The sequence below is a fragment of the Geotrypetes seraphini genome, chromosome 1 (assembly GCF_902459505.1).
Source record: "Geotrypetes seraphini chromosome 1, aGeoSer1.1, whole genome shotgun sequence".
NCBI lineage: Eukaryota > Metazoa > Chordata > Amphibia > Gymnophiona > Dermophiidae > Geotrypetes > Geotrypetes seraphini.
In genome coordinates, this window is record NC_047084.1 from 457,563,704 (window position 1) to 457,589,469 (window position 25,766).

General features: G+C 48.9%; 1 protein-coding gene across 1 annotated transcript in view; it reads right to left on the reverse strand.

The window, feature by feature from the left end:
• TKTL1 (transketolase like 1) overlaps positions 1–25,766 on the reverse strand; it is an 83,400-nt gene that overhangs the window by 48,754 nt on the left and 8,880 nt on the right. The window contains exons 2-6 of the mRNA XM_033922312.1: positions 25,202–25,319; positions 16,438–16,551; positions 15,814–15,911; positions 1,852–2,043; positions 1,645–1,772 (exon numbers count right to left, since the gene is read on the reverse strand). Coding sequence (XP_033778203.1) covers positions 1,645–1,772; positions 1,852–2,043; positions 15,814–15,911; positions 16,438–16,551; positions 25,202–25,319 — 650 coding nt within the window. The remainder of the gene's footprint in view (positions 1–1,644; positions 1,773–1,851; positions 2,044–15,813; positions 15,912–16,437; positions 16,552–25,201; positions 25,320–25,766) is intronic.

Consider the following 25,766-nt stretch of genomic DNA (forward strand, 5'->3'; position numbering starts at 1 on the left):
TATTTTTCCATCTTAAAGATCACCTCATTTATCTATCCTGCCTATCTCTTCCCTAAGCACATATGCTCATTCCATTTGCACTGGCCAATCTGTTGTGGCTCCAAGGATTCTCATTCTAAAAGCTCTCGTATTAAGACAGCATTTTTCAGGTTGATCTTGGAGTATCCCTTAGCCCAGGGATGAGCAACTTTGGTCCTCAAGGGCCACAACCTAATTGGAGTTTTCAGGATTTCTTCAACAAATATGCATGAGATCTATCTGCACACAATAGAAGCAGTACATGCAAATCTGATGCATATTTGTTAGGGAAATCCTGAAAAACTCAACTAGGCTGCAGAAGAACCAAGAATACCCACCATGCCTTAGACAGTCTGCTTTTCAGAACATTTATAGTAAATTATACACGAGATGAATTTGGATACACCTCATCTGAAGTCTGCAAGTCTCATGCATATTTGTTGTGGCTAGCCTGAAAAAGTAGACCAGCTAGGGCAGTGTTCTTCAATGCAAGGCCCAGGGACCAATGGTTGCCCCCATTGTCTTCTGGGGGTAGGGGCGTTTTCTGCTTACTTTGCCTCTCTACCTAGAAAAGGGAAAATGGATGGGAGAAGAGCCACATACTTAAACAAGGTATTTCTTAGTAGACAGAATGCATTAGGAAATGCTTGAGAATATTACCTAATGAGGTTTTGAAAGTGGGATGGTGGGGATGAATGTCATCGATACCCAATAGTCAGCAGTGTCATGGCCACCATAGAAAGATTTGTCTGCTCTCCTTCACTTCATTAGAATCCAAAGTGGCTCCAGCTTAAACAATTACTAAAGATCATTGAGCTAGGGGATGCTCCAAAATCAACCCAAGAAATGCTGCCTTACAGACATTAGCAGACCAAGATCCTCTGCTTGGCATCTTATACTATTTCAGGATCAACAGCAAGCCAGTTGGGCCCAAACTCTGATAAGCACAGAAGTTATAGCTGCAGCATCTGAAAGATCACAAGAAAATAAGATATTTTCCAGGAGGACTCAACATTGACACCACCTCTATAGCGTAAGTTTTGTTACCAGTCACAGACTGCATGACAACCCAATCCCCTCTTCTCAGATGCTTTAATCATTTGGGACTGGACAACCTTCATACAGAGGGCCATATGAGTGTCTGTACTATTCCTAGTGGACTGCAATATTAAGTAACGTCAGGACTTAAACTGTAGCGTGCCACAGACCTCTGATAAACAAAAGTTAACCAAAACCAAACTTCTATAGTGGCCATTTTGAAAATATTAGTAAAAAATAAAAAAAACCCAGTAGCCTTGATAATCCAGCATAAATGACCCGACCAGTGGTTGCGACGAGGCATACTGAAATGTGTGTTTCAAAAGAAGTAGTAACAAGAGTTTACAACTTGAGCCCGAGAATCTTACCTAGCACTACTGCTTTCTAACTAAACGCAACACCAGGAAAGAATCTAAATGGCAATGCTGTGACATCTAGGTGTGTTTAAATAATCAAAACATGAGTCTACTGTATTTAGAGTTGCTAACACTCAAGTTAATGTTTTCTGTGTATACTTTATGGTCTCACAAGCTGCAGATTACCCACGCCTACTTTAAAATCAGTACTAAGATAAGAGATGCTGCTCACCTGGGATACCTCTTCCTTTGTAGGTTTTAGCAATAATGGCGGTGGGCTTATCCTTCACTTGAGCTGCCTGCGAGAAGACACTGCACAACTCTTCTACATCATGGCCATCTACCACACAAGTGTTCCACCTGCCAACAAATCCATGCCAGTGAGAAGAGGAAGACAAGAACCTCCAGAAGTAAGTTGTTTTTTAAAAAAATTAATTACCCAAAGGCCTCACAGCGCTTCTGGTAAATGCCAGTCTCATGCTGTAGAGGAGCAGCTTCACTCTGGCCCAAGCGGTTCACATCAAAGATGGCTACCAGGTTATCAAGCTTGTAGTGTGATGCGAATGCCATGGCTTCCCAGACAGAACCTTCTGAAGATTCACCATCTCCCAGCAGGCAGTATACACGGTAACTAGAAACACAGATACAAGTGAGAGATCATTCAAGTCCCCTACAGCAGAATGGAAGATGAAGCAGGCACATTGGAATTTAGGAAACATCTGAAAACACACCTGTTCCTAAAGTATCTAGACAACTGATCCTCCCTTCTCTCTCCCCTCTATAGCGATTAACTTGTTCTATTGATCACTCTCTCCTCAAAAATGGATTTCCTGTCCTATTAACTAACCCTCTTTCTTCCTCCCCTCTTAAAGTCAATCAATTTGTACCTTTGCTTAATCTCTGTAAACCGCATAGAACTTCACGGTATTGCGGTATGTAAGCTGTTATTATTATTATTATTGGCACTCAGCTAAAATTATTATAAGTCACATGAAAGGTTCCCAACATGTCTGTTTTTTGCTCATGGGGCAGCTTAGGGGCAATATAAATACCTCTATGTGTATTCTTTCACATTCCACAAGAATATATTATTGTAAGTTTCCCTTTAAAGAGAGCAAACTAGGCACATGCAGGGAATGGGTCTGTTCACTATCAAACATTTGACCCAAGTTTGCTCTTTTTAAAAGGGAAACGTGCAATACTATATACCGCAGGTCTTTTGTGGAATGTTGAGAGAACACATGTTGAGGTATTTAATATTGCCCCTGAAGCAGGCCTGTGGGCAAAACATGGACATGTCGGGCACCTTTTATGTGATCTTTAATAAAGGATTTCACCGACGTGTCTGCTTCATCTTCCATTCTTCTGAGACAAGCAGACCTCTTGCACATCTGATTTTTAAGACAGTACTAGCTTATTCTTCACATTCAACTAGGCCATATCACATCCAGGTTCAGTTTACAACCAGCTGCACAAAGAGAAATCAGATCTTACCTGCTAATTTTCTTTTTAGTCCCTCCAGACTAGAGAGCTGCACGGGAACGGGGATGATGGGAATCCCGCGGGACCCGCGGGGATCCCACGGGTTCCCCCTTTGGGTCACGGGGATCCTGTGGGGACGCCCCCTAGGGTCGCGGGGATCCCGTGGGGACGCCTCCGAGGGTCGCGGGGTTCCTGCGGGGTTGGATCGCAGTGCACTCGAGCCGCGAGGGTAGTCTCCTTCTCCTTACCTGCCCTGTCGCAGCACACAGCCGAACGGAAATCTTCCTGATGTCAGCGCTGACGTCGGAGGGAGGGCTTAAGCAAAGCCCTCCCTTCCTCCGATGTCAGCGCTGACATCAGGAAGACTTCCGGTCGGCTGTGTGCGGCAGGGCAGGTAGAGAGAAGGCAATGGCATACGAAAGAGGGGGGAGGGGGCGGTCCGCCCCGGAGAATGTGCACAGCCGGTCAGGTCCCCTGATCGACCGACAACAGGCCAGCCGACAAATCTCCCTGCCCTGTTGCCGCGAATCTAAATTACCTCTTACAGCAGCTTCACTACTCCAGCTGCTGTAGAAGGTAATTTAGATTCGCGGCTACAGGACAGGGAGATTTGTCCGACTGGGCCTGTTCTGTTGTCGGTCGGGTGCAAAAGCGCCACAAAGGTGGAGGCAGGGAGGGAGGAAAGGTGGAGTGGAGAAGAAAAGACGCTTAAGGGGGGAGAAGGCCGCTGAAAGCACTGGGGAAGACAAAGGGGTGGAAAAGAACGCTGAAAGGACATGGGGTAAACGGGAGGAAGGGGGGGGGGAAGGACCCTGAAAGCACTGGGGAAGACAAAGGGGTGGAGAATGCCACTGAAAGGACATGGGGAAAACAGGGGTGGAGAAGGCCGCTGAAAGGACATGGGGAAGACAGAGGGGGGAGAAGGCCGCTGAAAGGACATGGGGAAGACAGAGGGGGGAGAAGGATGCTGCCTGACAGGACATGGGGAAGATGGTGGGGGAGAAGGACACTGAAAGGAAATGGGGAAGAGGGAATGGGAAGAAGACGCTGGCAGGGAAGAAGACAGAGGTGCCAGACTATGGGGGGAGCGGAGGGAAAAAGATGGGTGCCAGACCAATTTGGGAGGGGGGAGAAAGGGAGAGGCACAGTAACAGAGCAAATGGAAGACACAGAGAGAAGAGAGGCAGTGGATGGAAGGAATTGAATGAGAACATGAAGAAAGCAGAAACCAGGAAACAAAGGTAGGAAAATTCTATTTCTTTTTTGCTTTAGGATAAAGTAGTATATTAGTTGTGTTGATAAAAATTTATAAACATTAAATGCTCTGGTAGAAACCCGTTTACAAAGTATGTATTCTTCCCAATTAATATTTCCAAATTAATAAAGTCTTTTTGCTTATTTTTAAATGGGTTTCATTTAATTCAGTAGCATAATTAAATGAAATAACTATTTCTGTAGTTTATAGGGACAGGCGGGGACGGAGGGATTCCTCACGGGGACGGGTGGGAGCGGGTGAGATTTCTGTCCCCGCGCAACTCTCTACTCCACACCAGATGGGATTACACTCTGCCAACAGGTGGAAATAGAGAACAACTGAATTCTAGCAGTAGTATAGACGTGGGCTGTGTAGTCCCACTAAGATCATTCTACGAATAGCCAAGCATGAACACTACTAAACTAAATAACTGGTTAGAACACACTGGTGAGGAGGAGAGTCATCTGTGCCTGCTGACTGCCTTCAGGATGTGCCTCTCGCAGCGAGAAGCACGTCCTGTAGGCAGTCAGCCGGCACGGAAGACTCTCTTCCTCACCAGTGTGTCTCCTCCTCTCACCGTACCTCCCCTCTTCCCGGATCCCTCTACCGAAGCGGCCAGATGAGCTACCGCATATGCGCGGACATTGGTGCAATGACGTCACGCATGCGCTTGACATCAGCGTATCGATGACCACGCACTTCTGGGTGCCTTCCAGCCGGGGTACAGCATTCAGTGTGCCGCCGGCCGGAAAGTTTGCGACACACTGGATTAGAACATGGTCTCAGTTGCTATACATGGGGTTTTGGGGTTTTTTAACCTATCAACTGTTGAAGAAGGAAGAGAACAGGTAACCATCACTAAACCAGTTTGCCAACTAAACCAGTCAAACCAGATGCCGCTGCTCCCCTTGGAACAACACTCCCCAATAAACCAGAACAAACAAATCGACTTAGTATCATAGAGAAAGAATACTGAGTGTTCTGCGATTGTCTGGAGGAACTAAGGAAAGAAAATTAGCAGATAAGATGTAAATTTCCTTCTTAAGCATCCCTCCAGACCAGCACAGACGGAGGGAATGTACCAAAGTAGTGCCCGGATGGGTGAGATCCTTGAAGAGCCGCAACAAGAACCCGTTTGCCAAACACAGCATCCTGATGCATCTATCAACCCAGTAGTGACGCACAAATTAATGCAGAGACAATTAAACTGCAGCCTTACAAATATCCACCAGGGCACAAAAGAACTTTGCCCAGGAAGCTGCCTGCCCTCATGTGGAATGAGCCTTGAGAAAGTCAGGAACCGATTTCTTGTGAACATATACCAAAGCAATAGTTTCCTTGATCCAGCACACCAACAGAAGCTTTAGATGCACCTTCCCCCTTACGCCTGCCCACAAGACAGACAAGCTGTCTACGTGAACTCGAGTCTTCTTCAGGTAGGTGCGGAGAACCCTGCAGATATCCAACTTGTGCAACTACTTAAGCTCTAGGGATCCCTCCCGACTACCCAAGACCAGGAGGGAAAACTGATTCACATGAGCAGGGGCAAGGATTTCAGGAGAAAGGAAGGAACAGGCCATAGAACTACAAGCTCCTTACAAAATTCCAAGAAGCGAGCTCAACAAGAGGCGGCTTGCAAGTCTCTGACATGCATCTCACTGAAATAATGGTGACAAAACTGCCTCAAAAGGTCTTTTATTGTGAAGAACTCAACGGCTCAAACAGAGGACTAACCAACACCAATAGGACTAAATTGAGATCCCAGGCTGGAACAGATCGGCGGCCAAAGAAACTTCACCGTTCTTAAGCGGATCACACACACCTATCATCCTTGCACTATACCTCTAAAGGAGCCAAGGACACTACCTGAACCCATAAGGAGGACCAGGCAAAGCTCCCCCCTCCCTCTAGGCCATCCTGTAGAAATTCTAGGATGTGAGGTAAAAAGATGTGAAGGGAAATCACCGCAAGTGTGGAACACAAATCCTGAAAGAGGTACCAGATGTGCCCATAGGGGTGGAAGTCAAAAACCACTGAGATCCCAAGACAGTAAAGATCACCAAATCTGAATATGCCTTTTTGTTTAGGAACTCCTTTTCAAAAGCCAAACCATGAAAAGAGACCCAGATCGAACATGGGAATGGGACCCCGAGTCAGAAGGTTGTCAGACAGTAGCAGAGGATGGGGCTCTGCAACAAGGAAATGAATCAGATCCCCGTACTATAGACACCTCGGCCAATCCAGAGCTACCAATGTGAAGAATTCTGCCCACCAGAGGCCACAGAGGAAAGACATACAGGAAAACATTTGTTGGCCAACACTGCACTAAAGCATCCAGCCCCTCGGCCTGAAAAATTTCTGCGTCGACTGAAGAACTGCTTCACCTTGGTGTTGAAATGTGTGGCCAATGGGTCCATCATCAGCCAACCGCATGACTGAACTATCAGATCGAAAGCCTCCACTCCCAGATAATCACTGGGATCTAGCACATGACAACTGAGGAAATCCGCCTGGATGTTCTCCACTCCCACTATATGGGACGCTGAGATAACTAGTAGGCAAGCCAAGAGGAGTCCTGGCTCCTGCGCCACCAACTGACTCTTGGTTCTTCCCTGCCGATTGACATAGGCTACTAACATGGCATTTTCGGAAAGGATCCCGAATGCTTTTCCCGCCAGTAGGGAGAAAAAGGCTGAAAAGCATCAACTGAACACCTCTGGTCTCTAGAATGTTGATTGGTTAAGAGGCCTCGGAGACCAACTGCCCTGAGCTGATCGACCGAGACACTTGACTCCCCAGCTGAGAAGACTGGCATCCATGAGAAAAACTATCCATTGGGATTGATCTAAACTCATTCCCTGGACTAGATTGTGGGACTGCAGCCACCAACGCAGGTAGTGGGCAAGCTAACCTACAAAGAGAAACTAGCATGTCCAAATTGTGAGATTGCAGACACCACTCTGAAGCAGCACATACTAGAGGGGACTTATGAGCTTGCACCCACTAATCTACTTCCAATGAAGCCACCATCGATTCCAAGAGCTGAAGAAATTATTGTGCCTGGGGGCAACGAAAGCACACACATGTGAATCTGCAACTGCAACTTCTGCACCTGTGCTTTGGGAAGGAACACCCTCCCCAGACTGGTGTCTAAGAGAACTCAGATATTCCAAGCATTGGGACAGAGTCAACCGACTCTTGCTAGTTGATTACATAGCCCCAACGATTGTAGCAACTCCACTACTACAGCTGTGACCCACGTACTTTCCTGGAAAGATTTCACCTGAATCAATTAATCATCCAGATAAGGATGAACCACAAATGCCCTCTTTGCGTAAGGTCGCCACCACTACCACCACAATCTTTGAGAAGGTGAGGAACTGTGGTTAGGCTGAATGGAAGCGCACAACTGATAATGCTTTCCCAAATATTGCAAAGCGAAGGAGCCACTTATGAGACTCCCAGATCAGAATGTTAAGATAACTTCCCTTGATCTGATGGAGGCATAATAACTCCCCAGGTTAAACTGCTAGGATCACAGACTTTAGGGTCTCCATACAAAAGGAAGGAACCCAAAGTGCCCAGTTCACACCCTTGAGATAAAAATGGGATTTAAAAAATCCTTCTTTCTTGGAAACTACAAAGTAAATGAGTACCTCCTGGTGCAAATCTCGGGGGGGGGAGGGCACCAAAATCACTGCCTTGAGATCTACCTATTTCTGGAGAGTCTGACAAAACACTAGTTTTCTTCCAGGTTGACCAACAAAGAAGTGAGAAAAAAAAGGAATTTGGCAAGGGCCGGTTGAACTTGAGATCATACCCATCAAGGATCACATCCAGGACTCACTGATCTGCTGTAATCTGGGTCCACCTCAGTAAGAGTCCCACATTCTGGTACCTACAGGAATCAGGGGAAGGACCCGAACACTTTCACTGAACTGTACAAGAAGTAGAGGAGAGGCCAGAAGGACCCCGAAAGGACTGCATCCGCTGAAAAAGATAACCTCTGAAATAGGAAGATGCTCTACCAGGGCATTAGCGGCAGAATTCATGAAAACATCCTCTACCAGACTGACTAGGTTTGTCATCCAGTAATCAAGGAACCTTGGAGTCCCCTAAACTTTGAACCAGATTGCGGGTTCTTCTCTCCAATTTATTTATTTATTTTTTTGTAAACTGCTCTGAAGATGCTCCTAAGGCTGTATGTCAAATCATAATAAAACTTTAATCTATTTTCTGTTAGCCATTACAAAGACAGGCAGTTAAGGTGCTAGATCTAGTGTACTAATATCTGTGTGAAAAGCAGAAGTTAGACCTTACCTGATAATTTATTTTACTTTAGTCCCACCCGACCAGCCTAGATAGATGGGGTTATGCACTCTTACCAGTCTCCACCCATCTATCTAGGCTGGTCTGGAGAGATGCTAAACTCCTCACTTGCTAAAACCAAATAAAATCCTGTTCATCCTCACACCCCTCCAGTCTAAAGGTAATCTGGATGAATTAAGAGGAAATTCACATACTTGATAAGATATGCTCAGACCAAAATCATTCTTAAAGTAAAGATCAGATCAACCAAGATAGCAGCAGTTTGACACCTCCCCCCCTCCATATCTGCTTTAATCAAGAGGTTGGGGGAAGAGTTGTCTTAACGGTAGCCCCATTGTTATTTTACTTTTAGTCCTAGTTCTTAGTAACTAGATCTCGCTGCATAAATGGAACCCATGCTAAAAACATCACAAGTTAATAAAATAACCCATCTTATAATTCAATCTGTTTATTAAAAGAACACATGATCAAATACAAGATAAAAAGCTATGGGATGCGTGAATTCCAAAAACAAGCAGAGCCCTGTTTCTTGTGGTTCTGCTCCAAGAACTAAGCTATTGTTAAGAAAGTTTTTTCAAACATTACAAACAACCACCACCCCTTTCCCTCCCCCATTGAGAGCCTAATGATGGAAGGTGACCTGTATACCGAAAAAAAGAAAAACAATTGGTACATTAATGTAAATCATTCAGGATTAGACTTCTAGCCCTGTGTGGAAGATTGGAGATAGTGATCCCAAATCTATAGGAAAGTTTATTATGCGTTTAGGAGTCACACGAGTTTCCAAGCCTCAAAAAGTAGCAAGTGATTGAGTTTATTCCTCCAAAGCCAAAAACTCAGTAATATCCTGCACCCAAGATTGCATAATTCACTTATGGCCCACCATACATGCTTTCTGAAACAGCAATTGTTTCCCCATATCAAAGATCCTACAGCAAAAATAACCCATCTTAACAGTAGCCATGTTGGTAACTAGCTCCCCCTCCCCCCAAAGTAAAATTGATCAGTCTGAGAATTCCATAGCTTAACAGATTTCTGTATGCCCTAGAGGAAAGAAGGGACAGGGGAGATATGATCCAGACGTTCAAGCACTTGAAAGGTATTAATGTAGAACAAAATCTTTTCCAGAAAGGAAAATGGTAAATTAGAGGGCATCGATGGTTAGGATGGTGTAGATAGGCTGAAGTGAGCTTTGACGGAGACTTCAGTAGTTGAAACCTAAGAACAGTACCGGGCAGAGATTTGAAATAGATAAGGAATAAAATTTAAACTGAATCAGGTTGGGCAGACTGGATGGACTATTCAGGTCTTTATCTGCCATCATCTACTATGTTACTAAGAAATTGAAGAGGCAATATGATCCGCTAGTAAGTGGACTCCCACCTGAAAGAGGCACAAAACTTTTCCGATGCTCTTCTAGATCTTTAGTAGAAAACTAAAATTTACAAAGGTTGCAGGGGCTCAGATGGATCTAGCAGCCAATAAGAACAGGATAAAAAATTGCTAGGCCAAACCCCCCCCCCCAAAAAAAAAAAAAACAAAAACAACCACTTATCTTACTCTCACCAAGAAAGCACAAGCCAGGGTACAAAAATTAAAAGGAAATGTATTAAGAACATCAGTCACACCTAGCCCACTAAGCACAGTTACTTACCGTAACAGGTGTTATCCAGGGACAGCAGGCAGATATTCTTAACGCATGGGTGACATCACCGACGGAGCCCCGGTACAGACACTTTTAACTAGAAAGTTCTAGTTGGCCGCACCGCGCATGCGCGAGTGCCTTCCCGCCCGACGGAGGAGTGCGTGGTCCCCAGTTAAGATAAGCCAGCTAAGAAGCCAACCCGGGGAGGTGGGTGGGACGTAAGAATATCTGCCTGCTGTCCCTGGATAACACCTGTTACGGTAAGTAACTGTGCTTTATCCCAGGACAAGCAGGCAGCATATTCTTAACGCATGGGTGACCTCTAAGCTAACAGAGAGGGAGGAGGGATGGTTGGCCATTAGGAAAATAAATTTTGTAACACAGATTGGCCGAAGTGTCCATCCCGTCTGGAGAAGGCATCCAGACAGTAGTGGGTAGTGAACGTGTGAACTGAGGACCAAGTGGCAGCCTTGCAGATCTCCTCGATGGGCATGGAGCGGAGGAAAGCCACAGAAGCAGCCATAGCTCTGACCCTGTGGGCCTTGACAGCACCTTCCAGTGAGAGACCGGCCCGAGCATAACAGAACGCAATGCAGGCAGCAAGCCAGTTGGAAAGCGTCCGTTTAGAGACAGGACGACCTGGACGGTTAGGGTCGAAGGACAAAAAGAGCTGAGGTGATGAGCGGTGGGCCCTGGTACGGTCAAGGTAGTATGCAAGGGCGCGCTTACAGTCTAGCGTGTGTAACGCCTGCTCCCCAGGATGAGAATGGGGCTTAGGGAAAAAGACAGGTAACACAATAGACTGGTTGAGGTGGAAGTCCGAGACCACCTTGGGAAGAAATCTAGGATGGGTACGCAGAACCACCTTGTCATGGTGAAAAACAGTGAAAGGTGGGTCGGCAACCAGTGCATGTAGCTCACTAACCCTCCTGGCAGAGGTGATGGCAATGAGGAAAAGAACCTTCCACGTAAGAAATTTGAGCGAATTTGTGGCAAGAGGCTCAAAAGGAGGTTTCATGAGGGCTGATAAAACCACATTCAGGTCCCAGACGACTGGAGGAGGCTTCAGAGGTGGTTTGACATTGAAGAGGCCTCTCATGAACCGGGAAACAAGTGGATGAGCCATGAGAGGTTTTCCGAGGATAGGTTCATGAAACGCAGTGATGGCACTGAGGTGGACTCTGATTGAGGTAGACTTGAGGCCAGCGTCAGACAAAGAGAGCAAATAGTCCAGAACAGTTTCCACCGCCAATGAGGTGGGATCGTGGTGATGCAGGAGACACCAAGAGGAGAACCTGGTCCACTTCTGATGGTAACACTGGAGGGTGGCCGGTTTCCTAGAGGCATCCAAAATACGACGGACAGGCTGAGACAGATTGTCTGGAGAGGTCAGCCCGAGAGAAACCAAGCTGTCAGGTGGAGCAAAGACAGATTGGGATGCAGTAGAGACTGATGCTGCTGTGTAAGTAGAGTAGGAAACACAGGAAGAGGAATGGGTTCCCTGGAGCTGAGCTGGAGCAGGAGGGAGAACCAGTGTTGGCGAGGTCACCGAGGGGCGATAAGAATCATGGTGGCTCTGTCCCTGCGGAGTTTGAATAATGTCCGTAACAGCAGAGGCAGTGGAGGAAAGGCATAGAGGAACCGATCCGTCCAGTTGAGCAGGAATGCATCCGGGGCCAGACGATGAGGGGAGAAGAGTCTGGAACAGAACTGGGGCAGCTGATGGTTGTGAGGAGCTGCGAAGAGATCTACTTGAGGAGTACCCCACCGAGCAAAGATGGAGTGGAGTGTGGGAGGATCTAGAGTCCACTCGTGAGGTTGAAGGATGCGGCTGAGATTGTCGGCCAGGGAGTTCTGTTCGCCCTGGATATAGACAGCCTTGAGGAAGAGACTGCGGGCCGTGGCCCAGGTCCAGATGCGGATGGCCTCCTGACAGAGGAGGGGAGATCCGGTGCCGCCTTGCTTGTTTATGTAGTACATGGCGACTTGGTTGTCTGTGCACAGGAGAAGAACCTGAGGATCGAGAAGGTGCTGGAAGGCCTTGAGAGCATAGAACATGGCCCTGAGTTCCAGGAAATTGATGTGATGTCGACGCTCCTGATGGGTCCAGAGTCCCTGGGTGCGAAGATCTCCCAGGTGAGCTCCCCATGCATAGGGGGAGGCATCTGTGGTTAGGATCATGGAGTGAGGGGGTAGATGAAAAAGTAGACCTCTGGAAAGATTGGAGGAGGTCAACCACCATTGAAGAGATTGCTGAAGAGACTATGTCACAGAGATGGGATGAGAAAGAGGATCCGTGGTCTGTGACCATTGGTTGGCTAGAGTCCACTGAGGTGTCCTGAGGTGGAGTCGTGCCAGAGGAAGTACATGGACCGTCGAGGCCATGTGGCCCAGGAGGACCATCATCTGCCGAGCTGGGATGGTTTGATGAAGGAACATCTGACGACAGAGGTGGAGCAGGGTCCGTTGTCGGTCGGAGGGGAGAAACGCCCTCATCAGAGTGGTGTCAAGAACTGCGCCAATGAACTGAAGTCGCTGTGTGGGAAGTAGGTGCAACTTGGGGTAGTTGATCTCGAACCCCAGTAGATGGAGGAGCGAGATGGTGTGATGAGTGGCTTGTAGCACAAGCGGAGATGTAGGCGCTTTCACCAACCAATTGTCCAAGTAGGGGAACACCTGAAGGTCGTGAGACCTGAGGAAGGCCGCCACCACAATAAGGCACTTGGTGAACACCCTGGGTGATGATGCGAGGCCAAAGGGTAGCACTTTGTACTGATAGTGACGGTGCTGTATCTGAAACCGTAGGTAGCGACGTGAAGTCGGATTGATTGGGATGTGAGTGTAGGCCTCTTTGAGGTCCAGGGAACATAGCCAGTCGTGTTGAGAGAGAAGAGGGTAAAGCGTGGCAAGGGAGAGCATTCTGAACTTCTCCTTGACCAGACACTTGATGAGGTCCCTGAGATCGAGGATGGGACGGAGGTCTCCTGTCTTCTTGGGAACCAGGAAGTAGCGGGAGTAGAATCCCTGACCCCTTTGGTCTGGAGGCACCTCTTCGATGGCATTGAGAAGAAGGAGGGATTGGACCTCCCTCATGAGGAGGGGGGTTTGGGAGGAGTGAGAAGCAGACTCTACGGGAGGATTGTCTGGTGGAAGAGTCTGGAAGTTGAGAGAGTAGCCGTGGCGAATGATGTTGAGGACCCATTGGTCTGATGTGATGACCTCCCAACGGCTGAGGAAGATTTGGAGGCGACCTCCGATAGGCTGAGGAAGAGGCAATGATGGTGGGAGACTGGCTATGCCCTGGAGGAAAAAGTCAAAAGGGCTGAGATGGTTTTGACGGAGGGAGAGACTTGACAGGTTGGTGAGACTGTGAGCGAGCCTGAGTTTGATGCTGTTGACGAGGTCGACGAGGCTGCTGTTGAGGCGGGTTGAGAGGTCTGGCCGAGAACCTGCGTTGGTAGGAAGACTGCTGTCTGTAGGGGCGAGCAGGCGGAGTCTTCTTTTTAGGCTTCACCAGGGTGTCCCACCTGGTCTCGTGAGCCGAGAGTTTCTGGGTTGTTGAGTCCAGGGACTCCCCGAAGAGTTCATCACCAAGACAAGGTGCATTAGCCAGGCGGTCTTGGTGGTTAATGTCGAGGTCAGAAACTCTCAGCCAGGCCAGATGCCGCATGGCAACAGCCATGGCAGACGCTCGAGAGGTCAGCTCAAACGAGACATAAATGGAGCGCACCATGAATTTCCGGAGTTGGAGCAGACTGGAAATTTGTTGTTGAAAAAGAGGTACCTTACGTTCAGGGATGTATTTTTGTAAGGCGGAGAGTTGTTGCACCAGATGCTTCATGTAGAAGGAGAAGTGAAAGGTGTAATTATTTGCCCTGTTGGCCAGCATTGTATTCTGGAAAAGGCGCTTGCCAAACTTATCCATAGTTTTTCCCTCTCTGCCAGGAGGGGTGGAGGCATAGACACTGGAGCCCTGAGTTTTCTTTAAGGTGGACACCACCAGGAGAGATTCATGGGGCAATTGAGGCTTGTCAAACCCTGGGATGGGAATGACCCGATACAAGCTATCCAATTTGCGAGGGGCCCCAGGGACAGTGAGGGGGGTTCTTCCAGTTCTTATAAAAAGTTTCCCGTAGGATGTCATGTATGGGTAACTTGAGGAATTCCTTGGGAGGTTGCTCAAAGTCTAGGGCATCGAGAAAGGCCTGTGACTTTTTAGAGTCGGACTCTAAGGGAATGGAAAGAGCAGCAGACAGATGTCCAGACAGATGTCCCTGAGGAATTTGGTGAACGAGGACTGTTCAGGTTTTGAAACGGTATCAGTCACTGAAGGTTCCTCGTCCGTGGAGGAAGCGTCTTCCTCGGTACCGTGTGGGGATTCTTCCCATAAGTCTGGGTCCTTGATGTCGGGGTGCGCACGGCAGGACATCGGTGTGGAGGGCTCGGCAAGGCGGGTTTTGGAGAGAGACTTGCCAGAGCAGACAGAGGCGGTACCGGGTGAGGAAGACCGGTCCCGTACCTGGTACCGAGAAGGATCGGCATCAGAGCGGGTCTGTATTGTAGGTTGGGAAAGATGTGGCTCAGCCGAGAGGACCGGCATGGAAGTGTTGAGCGGTACCGAGGGGGTCGACACCGATGGAACGGTGCGAGGCTCGGACCGGTCCGGTACCGGAAGGTGCGGTGCCAGTAACGCCGGCAACAGTTGTTGGAGTTGTTGCTGCAGCTGCTCCTGTAACTGGGTTTGGAGTATGGCCGCAATGCGGTCGTCCAGGGGGGGCACCGGTACCGCTTTTTTCTTTTTCGGTATCATAGGTGCCGCTCTATGCTCCAGCGATGAGGAGGCCGATGACGAGGCACTCACCGATATCGGAGCGGAGCGTTTGCGGGGTCGATGCGGTGCCGGGGTTGCCGGTGTCGCAACCGTGGCAGGAGGGCGCTCAAGGGAAGTGGAAGGCTTCTTAGCCGGCTTACCTGGGGCCAGCGACCCCGAAGAAGGATCCGGTGGAGTCGAAGTAGTCGGTGTCGACTTTTGCGGTGCCGTCGACGTCACGGCAGATTCCATGGCAGATCCGGTACCAAATAGAATATTTTGCTGGATCTGCCTATTTTTTAATGTGCGCTTTTTAAGCGTAGCACAGCGGGTGCAGGTGTCCGCCCGATGCTCTGGACCCAAGCACTGCAGGCACCAATTGTGCGGGTCGGTAAGAGAGATCGGGCGTGCACACCGCTGGCACTTCTTAAAGCCCGGTTGAGGGGGCATGAAGGGAAACACGGCCTCCGCAAAATCAAAGCCGGAGGCCTGTATGGTGGCAACAGGCCCCGCCGGGGCCGGCCCAAAAAAATAAAGAAAACTCGATGAGTTTTTTTTTTTTTTTTAAAGAAAATTAACGGGATTCGAAAGGAAAAAAACTGAAAAAAATGAAAAAAGTACGCGAGCGGGAAGGCAGAACTAAGTTTTCAACAGCCGTTGAAACACATGCGACTTCTTCGCTCCGCGGAAACGAAGAAACTGGGGACCACGCACTCCTCCGTCGGGCGGGAAGGCACTCGCGCATGCGCGGTGCGGCCAACTAGAACTTTCTAGTTAAAAGTGTCCGTACCGGGGCTCCGTCAGTGACGTCACCCATGCGTTAAGAATATGCTACCTGCTTGTCCTGGGATAAAGGAATTTTTATGAATGGTCCATTTACCTCGCCTTGTCAAAGTGCTTTGCAGTGTAGGCCATGCCACAGGCAGCACCCAGACCCTGACCCAGAGATCCAGTTGCCACATCAACAAAAGGAAGTTTCTGTCCAGGAAAAGAAAACTGTATTAGAACTTTGTTTATTTTGGTACACATCCAGGGAAGGGGGGGGAGAGGGGGATATTTCTGTCATAATTTGATTTTTAAAATATTTACACTTGGGTTGGGTGGGAGGATATGGCTAATAGAGTAAGGTTATTGGGGAAATCTATGTTTCTGTGTTTTATTAAATTATCATTAGGTGGGTGGGAGAAAATGGTTGGTTATGTATATTTGAAAGTTAAATGTGCTTATATTGACTTATTATATATGATATATTTATGTATTGCAATATTGAAGATTGGAAAATCAATAGAGATTTATTTAAAAAAACAAAAAACAAACACACACAACAAATCCCTAACTCTTCTTAAGACATTACAGTGATTCTTACACACCTGTGCACATCAACAGGACAAAAGATTACCAAAGTTTTTATCACAGGATACAAGATCTACAGATATAATCCTGAGCACACTGCAGGGTATGCAAGATCCTTAAAACTGTTCAATAGACAAAAAGCACTTCTCACAGGAGTAGGGTGTCCTTCCAGGTCAGAGTCAATCTTCCTGAGATTGAGGATGTCAGATTCAGAGATGTAACCAGCTTCAACCCAGGCAGCATAGAGGATGGGAGCAGCATGGCCCTGGAAGAGAAGGATGGTTAAGTCCAGACTGTGTCTGAATTCAAAAGGACCTGGGATAGGCACATGGGATATCGGAGACACAGACACAGATTACTGTGGATGAGCAGACTAGATGGGCCATTTGGCCTTTATCTGCCATCATGTTTTTATGTTTCTAAGAATGTTAAACAAGATCACATTTACAAGCTTCATAGCAGAAGCAATGCAAGTCCATGAGATGTTCTACCAAAATATATTCACTTCCAGTTCAAACAATTAGGGTTTAAGATATCCTTAATGAGTACACATGAGATTTGTATGCAATTCTCTCATGCTTGTTCATTAAGGATACCCTGAAAACATGGACTTTTACAGCCCTCAAAACTAGATGCGAATACCTCTGCTTTAGTATATTTAAAAAAAAAAAAACAACAAACCTTAAGCAATTGAAAGTGAGCAGTATTTGCAGCATTTGGGGATCTTGTCTCCATTCTTAAGCTGGCCTAGAGGGCATGCTCTTAAAGAAATAAGGTATCCCGTCACTTTCACAGATGAAGCTACTCAGAGTAAAAGGGCACAGGAAATTTCTGAGCAATAACAACCCCTATACTCAAGGAATTTTTAGGAGGTGAAAATTTGGTGGAGCAGCCTATTGGTTAGTGCAGTACGCTTTGATCCTGATGAACTGGGTTCAATTCCCACTATGGCTTCTTGACATAGAGCAAGTAAGTCACTTAACCCTCCATCACCCTAGATACAAAAAAACAAACAAACCCCAAAACACACACACAAAGCAGCTAAGACTAAATCCACTAGGGACAAAAATTATCTGCATGTGTCTATACACCATTACTCATTTCTATAGTGCTACAGTACTTATATCTTTCCTCAAGTCTGCCAAACCAGTTCAAGTGAGTAGGTTATGTCCTCCTGCCACTAGATGGAGCCAGAGGGATCAGAACCAACTTCACTTCCCTTCATAGGGGGCTGGCACTGCCTTCAGTTCCTTAATATCCTATATCAAAACTAAGACAATTAAAAGCAAGTCATGCGTTTTGTATTTTCAATTCACCACTTAAAGTCAATTGTGATGCAATCCAGTTATTTCATGGTAATTAACCCAGGAATGAATTCCATATTCCACATGTACAAACTACCTTCAGGAGTGGGCTAACACATTGTTTTCTGAATTTGTCAGACCCCTAGACTGCCACAGCTTCCAAGGGTGACATAGTAACATAGTAGATGACAGCAGATAAAGACCCAAATGGTCCATCCAGTCTGCCTAACCTGATTCAATTTCAGTTTTTTTTCTTCTTAGCTATTTCTGGGCAAGAATCCAAAGCTCTACCCAGTACTGTGCTTGGGTTCCAACTACTGAAGTCTCCGTCAAAACTCACTCCAGTCCATCTACACCCTCCCAGCTATTGAAGACCTTCCCAGCACATCCTCAACCAAATGGCCATATACAAACACAGACAGTGCAAGTCTGCCCAGTACTGGCCTTAGTTCTTCAATACTGTATTTACTATGATCATATTACGCCATCTACAGCAATTACATTGACTTTCAGTTGCCTTCAGAATACAATATAAAACAGTAATGATCTGCCATCAATTCTTATATGAAAACATCATAGAATTGTTTAAAACTAATATATACAGTTACACACCAAATAGATCATTATGTTCTGAAAATTTAGCTTTACTGAAGACGAATGTGAACCCAAGGCTTGTTGAGACTGGCAAAATGACTTTTTGCTGTGCAGGAGTCAAAAAAAAAATGGAACTCCCTTGTGCCAAATACGAAACTGCCGTGTAAAAGGCATGTTCAGGAAATTACTCAAGACACAGCTATTTGTAGATGCTTTCTTCTAGTTAATAATTGCCTTTCTGGCAAAGTTGATGAACTGTTCATGATCATTCTTATTATGGTTTTAGTTTTTTTAATAATGTTTTAACATGATTATTTTAGGATTATCTGCATGTCATGATGATTTTGTTCTTAAACTATATATGGGTTTTTAAAATAAAATATTTTCTGATTCTAGATCCTCTGTGTTCATCCCACGCTTCTTTGAACTCCATCACTGTTTTCATCTCCACCACCTCTCTCGGGAGCGCATTCCAGGCATCCACCACCCTCTCCATGGGTTCCGGACTAGTCAAGCAGGTCTCAAGGAATGAATACATGGAAAAAGATTGGGCTGGGGCTTCTTGTAATCTTGGGCCAAGTTACTTAACCCTCTAGTGCAGCGAGTCCCAAAACCTGTCCCAGACAGGTTTTCAGGCTATCTACAATGATTATGCATGAAATCAATGTGTATGCATTGCCTCCTGGGTGCGAAAATCTCTCATGCATATTCATTGGGGATTTTCTGAAAATCTAAAGACTGTAAACTATCTGGGGACAGACGATACCTATTGCAATCTGGACAAGTCACTTTGAACTACTGTTTTGTACTGGAGAATGTTCTTTTTATAGGGAAATACTTGCAATTTTTTATGTATAGAGGAGTGTGTGGCACAGTGGTTGAAGCTACAGCCTCAACACCCTGGGGTTGTGGATTCAAATCCTGCGCTGGGCAAGTCACTTAATCCTCCATTGCCCCAGGTACGTTAAGCACAGTTACTTACCGTAACAGGTGTTATCCAGGGACAGCAGGCATATATTCTCACATGTGGGTGATGTCATCTACGGAGCCCCAGCGCGGACAGCTTTTCAAGCAAACTTGATTGAAGTTTCAAGTTTGCTACACTGCACCACGCATGTGCATGCCTTCTTGCCCACTAGAGGGCGCATTCCCACTTCGTGGTCCTCAGTTCCATAACTAGCAAAGAAGCCATCCCCGGGGAGGAGGGCGGGTTGTGAGAATATATGCCTGCTGTCCCTGGATAACACCTGTTACGGTAAGTAACTGTGCTTTATCCCAGGACAAGCAGGCATGATATTCTCACATGTGGGTGACCTCCAAGCCAACCAAAAAAGGGCAGGTGGGAGGATGGCAATTTAGGAAAACAGGTTACGTAAAACCGACTGGCCAAACCGGCCGTCACTTCTGGACAACGAATCCAGACAGTAGTGGGAGGTGAAAGTATGAACCGAAGACCAAGTGGCAGCCTTGCAGATATCCTCCACCGGAGTAGACCGGAGGAAAGCAACAGAAGCTGCCATAGCCCTGACTTATGCCCCGTGACTCGACCATGGAGCGTGAGACCAGCCTGAGCGTAGCAAAAAGAAATACAAGCAGCTAGCCAGTTGGACAAGGTGCGCTTGGAAACAGGATGTCCCAGCCGATTAGGATCAAAGGACAAAAATAATTGAGGGACCTTCCGATGAGACTTGGTACGTTGGAGATAAAAAGCCAACGCCCTCTTACAGTCCAGCGTGTGAAGCGCCGTCTCACCAGGATGAGAGTGGGGCTTCGGGAAAAACACCGGAAGGACAATAGACTGATTGAGGTGGAAATCAGACACAACCTTAGGTAGAAATTTTGGATGGGTGCGAAGAACCACCTTGTCATGATGGAACACAGTAAAGGGCGGGTCCGCAACCAAAGCCTGAAGCTCACTAATTCGGCGAGCAGACGTGAGCGCAAGTAAAAAGACCACCTTCCAAGTGAGAAACTTAGGAAGAGACTTGTTAATTGGCTCAAAGGGAGGTTTCATCAGCTGAGCCAAAACCACATTCAGATCCCAAACTACAGGAGGAGGTTTCAGAGGAGGATTAACATTAACTAAACCCCTCATGAAACGAACCACCAGAGGATGAAGAGAGAGAGAACGTCCCTCTAGATGTCGATGGAAAGCAGCAATAGCACTGAGATGCACCCGGATGGAAGTCGTCTTCAGCCCAGACTTGGACAAATGCAGCAAATATTCCAGAACTGAGGACACCGGAACCAAACTCGGGTCCAGATGGTGCGAGGTACACCAGGATGAAAATCTGGTCCACTTCTGGGAATAACAAAGCCGAGTCGAGGCCTTACGCGAGGCTTCCAACACCTCCCTGACAGCCGAAGTCAGGGGGAGAGGAACCAAGCCGTCAGATGTAACGACTGAAGATTGGGATGCAACAGCGAACCCCGACTCTGAGACAGCAGAGAGGGAAAAACTGGCAGAAGTAGAGGCTCCCTGGCACTGAGTTGAAGGAGCAGGGAAAACCAGTGCTGACGAGGCCAACGTGGCGCGATGAGAATCATAGTGGCTCTGGATGACTTGAGGTGAACCAACGTCCTCAAGATCAGAGGAAAAGGAGGAAACGCATAAAGGAATCTCTCTCCCCAGTCGAGAAGGAAGGCATCCGCCTCGAGACGGTCCTGGGAGTAAATCCGGGAACAATAGAGGGGCAGTTTGCGAGTCTCGGGGGAAGCAAAGAGATCCACCTGAGGAGTCCCCCAGCGGTCGAAGACCTCGCGTAGGACTCGGGAGTTTAGCGACCATTCGTGCGGCTGGAGAAGACGACTGAGTTTGTCTGCGAGACAATTATTTTCTCCCTGAATGTAGACCGCCCACAGGAAGATGTTCTGGGAGGTCGCCCATTCCCAAAGGCGCAAGGCTTCCCGGCACAGGGACCAAGAGCCCGTTCCCCCTTGTTTGTTTACATAATACATTGCCACTTGGTTGTCCGTCCGTACCAGGACTACCTGATTTCGCAGCAGATGACAGAACGCTCGAGCTGCCAGGAAAATGGCGCGAAGCTCCAACACATTGATGTGACAAAAACGGTCCTCCGCCAACCATAGAGCTTGAGTTCGCAGACCGTCGAGGTGAGCCCCCCACGCGTACTCCGAAGAGTCCGTGGTCAGGACCTTGCGATGTGGAGGGACGAGAAAGAGCAAACCCCCGGAAAGATTGGAAGAGTTGGTCCACCAACGGAGCGATCGTCTCAAGGAAGGAGTCACCGTTACAGGACGGGAGAGCGGGTCCCGATCCTGACGCCATTGTGAGGCCAAGGTCCACTGAGGGAGTCTCAGATGCAATCGGGCAAACGGTGTGACATGAACTGTCGAGGCCATGTGGCCGAGTAGAATCATCAGCCTGTGTGCAGAGACGGAGCGCAGCAGCGAAATCTGACGGCCCAGTCGAAGCAGAGTCTCCAGTCTCGACGAGGGAAGGAACGCACGGAGGTGAACCGTGTCCAGCACGGCCCCGATAAACTGAAGGGATTGAGCCGGGCACAGCTGTGATTTGGGAAAATTTACCTCGAACCCCAGACGTTGAAGGAAGATGATAGTCTGTCGGGTCGCTGAGGTAACCCCCTCCCTGGATGAAGCCTTGATCAGCCAATCGTCCAGGTAGGGGAAGACCTGTAGCCCCTGAGATCTCAGGGCAGCCGCAACCACCACCATACACTTCGTGAAGACCCGAGGGGACGAGGCCAGCCCGAAGGGGAGGACGCGATACTGGAGGTGCAAATCCCCCACCTGGAACCGTAAGAACTTGCGGAAGGCGGAATGCACCGGAACATGCGTATATGCCTCCTTCAGATCCAGGGAGCACATCCAGTCCCCCGATTCTAACAGAGGGTACAGGGCTGGAAGGGACAACATACGGAACTTCTCCCGGACAAGAAACTTGTTGAGCCTCCGGAGGTCCAGAATGGGGCGTAAGTCCCCTGTCTTCTTCGGCCCCAAAAAGTACCGGGAGTAAAACCCCCGTCCTCTTTGGTTCGGAGGTACCGGCTCCACCGCCCGAAGGCTCAACAAGGACTTGGCTTCCGACAGGAGAAGAGGAAGCTGGTCTCGACAGCCAAGAGAAGCCCCCGGCGGATGTTCCGGCGGCCTTGCTAAGAAGTTTAGCGAGTAACCCTCGGAGATGATCCGGAGCACCCAAGCGTCCGACGTGATCTCGGCCCAGGCTGGAAGAAAGGCCTGCAATCGGCCCCCGATAGGAAGGGGGTCCTTTGACAGTGCGGAGGGGGCCCGCCCCCAACCGCGCATCACGTCAAAAAGACAGAGCGGGTTTAGACGCTCCCTGCGCCTGAGGCTTTGGTTGGGACGCTCTGCCCTGCTGCTGGGGACGCCGGGGCGGAGGCCTGGAGAAGGCCGGCGTCGACTTCTGCAGGTACCGCCGCGGAGAAGGTCTAAACGGCTTCTGCGGCAGGGCCCGGGGTTTAGGACAGACAAGCGTTTGGTCGCCACCTCCAAGGACTCATCGAACAACTCGGAGCCAACACAGGGAAGGTTGGACAGACGTTCCTGCAAGTTCGGGTCCATATCCAACGCACGAAGCCACGCGAGACGGCGCATCGCCACCGCAAAGGCGGATACGCGAGAGGCCAACTCAAAGGCATCGTAGACTGCGTGAAAGAGGTAGAGGCGCAGCTGGGATAGATTGGCCATAAAGGCGCCAAAATCCTCCTTATGGGAATCAGGCATGACTCCATAATACCTGGGCAACGCCTTGACCATCTGCCTCAAATAGGAGGAGAAGGTGAATGCGTAATTAAGGACCCTGGCGGCCATCAAGGAGTTAGAATAGAGGCGACGACCAAACTTGTCCAGGGTCCGCCCCTCCCGCCCGAGGGGGGTCGCAGCCGAGACCCGAGAAGGCTGGGACTTCTTCAACGCCGATTCCACCAGCAATGACTGGTGAGACAACTGCGCTTTATCGAAGCCCTTGCAGGGGACTGTGCGGTACTTCGACTCCATCTTAGACGGAACAGCTGTGACTGTAAGAGGGGAGTCCAAGTTCCTCAGGAAGGTCTGGTGTAGAACCTTGTTAAGAGGCAGCCGGGGGGTCTCTCTGGGAGGAGAGGGCAAATCCTGCTCCTCCAAAAATTCCTTCGAATATTGAGACCCTGACGCCAGATCAAGGTCCAAGGCTCTTCCCATATCAAGGACAAATCTGGAAAAGGAAGAGGGCTTCGAAGGAGGCGAGGGAGAACGAGAAGCCTTCGTCGCCAAGAAGGAAGGGGAAGCCTCACGGGAATAACGAGGCTCCCTCCCAGTGCCCGAACCCGAACCCCAAGAGGCCGCACCAAGCGACCTCGACGGGGTCGGGGACCAGCCACGCCCCGAGAAACCCCTGCGGGAAGTCCCCGGGGTATGAGGGATCGAGGCACGCCCCCTCCGTCTCGGCGAAGAGTCCCTCGAGTACTCAACCTCAGAGGAACGGAGAAGCCTCGGATTATCGAGGCGAAGCTCGGAGCCCCGAAGGGTCTCGGCCCCGGTCGGCGAGGAGCGACCGCGTCGTCGAGGAGAAACCCGTTGACATTTGGGCTTCCTCGACCGACGCTTCGCCCGAGGCCAACCCGAGGGCAAGGAGCCCCGGGAGGACCTCGACGAGGTCGAAGAGGAAGAGATCCTCCGAACCCTCCGCCCCTTGTCCCGAGGCCGCACGCTCCGCTCAGGCTGGTCAGCCGAAGTCGAGGGCAAGGCCGGGGTCGAGGCCGAAGCCGTCCCGGGGGCCGAAGTCGAGGGCACCGAGACCGAGGTCACCGACGCCGGGGCCACTGAAGGCGGCTGGAGGTGCGCGAGGGCACCGGACAGCTCCGAGGTAATAAGCGCACGGAGCAAGTCCTGAAAGGCCGGTACCGCCATCATGGCAGGTAGATCCGGGGCCGGCGGGTGCTCCCTCGAGGGCAACCTCGGTCTCGAGTATTCCCGCGGGGCACCCGACTTCGACGCTCGGGGCGGGGCCGAGGACGACCCACCCGCCCCCGTCGATGATCCAGAGGATGGCTTCTTCGAGGCTGGAAGAGAAGAAGGAAGTGGGGACTTACCCTTCGTCGACTTCGGGGTCGAAGAGACCGGCTTAGACGAAGCGGGCTGTCGGGGCGAGGTCGAGGGAGACGAGGCCGAGGTCAAGGCCGGGGCCGAAGCCGAGGCCGACGTCGAGGCCTTCCGCGCCCCGGTGTCCACCGCAAAGAGCTCCGCCATCCGAGCGCGACGGCGGCGGAGGGCCCTGTTTTGAAAAGTAGAGCACCGAATACAAGAATCCATCGGGTGCTCAGGGCCCAGACAAAGCAAGCACCACCGGTGAGGATCGGTAATTGAAAGGAGGCGATCGCACCGGGTGCACTTTTTAAAACCCGTCAAGGGACGGGACATGGACACGAAACCCGGCCGGGAACAAACGAGGTCCCGCGGCCGCGGCTACTGGGAGCCCCCGGAGCCGACGGAAGAAAATAAAAGATTTTTTTTTTTTTTGACGAAACTCGATACACAATAAAAGAAAAAACCAAAATAAGCACAGCGACCGAGAAAAAACCCCTCAGCCGCGGTGTCAGAAGGCTAAACACGAAGAGCACAATTTCCACAGGGCTTCTGGCTCCGCGGAAAAGACTGAACTGAGGACCACGAGGTGGGGATGCGCTCTCTAGTGGGCAAGAAGGCATGCACATGCGTGGTGCAGTGTAGCAAACTTGAAACTTCAATCAAGTTTGCTTGAAAAGCTGTCCGCGCTGGGGCTCCGTAGATGACGTCACCCACATGTGAGAATATCATGCCTGCTTGTCCTGGGATAAGACAGATTATGAGCCCATCGGGACAGATAGGGAAAAATGCTTGAGTACCTGATTGTAAAACCGCATAGATAACCTTGATAGGCGGTAAATAAAATCCTAATAAAAAAACTTGAAACCTGAAAACTATGTTGGCACAAATGAAAAATTCAAAATAAAAATTACACCAAAGGTGGGAGACCAATATTGGGCCCACCCTCCTCACCTTGGACAGCACAAAGCGGTCATTGTTGGGACTGGCAGGATCAATTGTTGTGTATTTCATGGTGTTGAAGAATAACACAGCCAGGATATCAGCAGCACTACAGCACGATGTGGGATGGCTGGAAAAAAAGCAACACACATTAAAATGCATCCAAACTAGAAATGGGCCAACTGTCAAGCATTGTACATATGAACTGGGGGCTCCTCAAAGTCACCAACTTGCACAAGTTTCAGCCAGAGTCAGGTAGCAGATCCTCCAGAAGACTATTACAATAAAAGAATAACCCTTTCTTCCCTCTAAGCACATCCAAGGACAAGAAAATGCAATACAACCAGAATTCACAGACCAATCTGCTGACTCATTGAAGGGACCCAAGTTCAATTCCCACCTCAATTTTCTGACTTGTCACCTAGGGCTAGATTCTTAAAACATCATAGTTAAATCCGATGGGCCATTGTCGCAGCCATTATTGTAGCAATTTCAAAGAGGCAAGTCATTCTCAAAAAGAACTCGCATGCAAATGAGGTTGGCGGAGAGTAGCATAGATTCGCTAAATTTGCATATG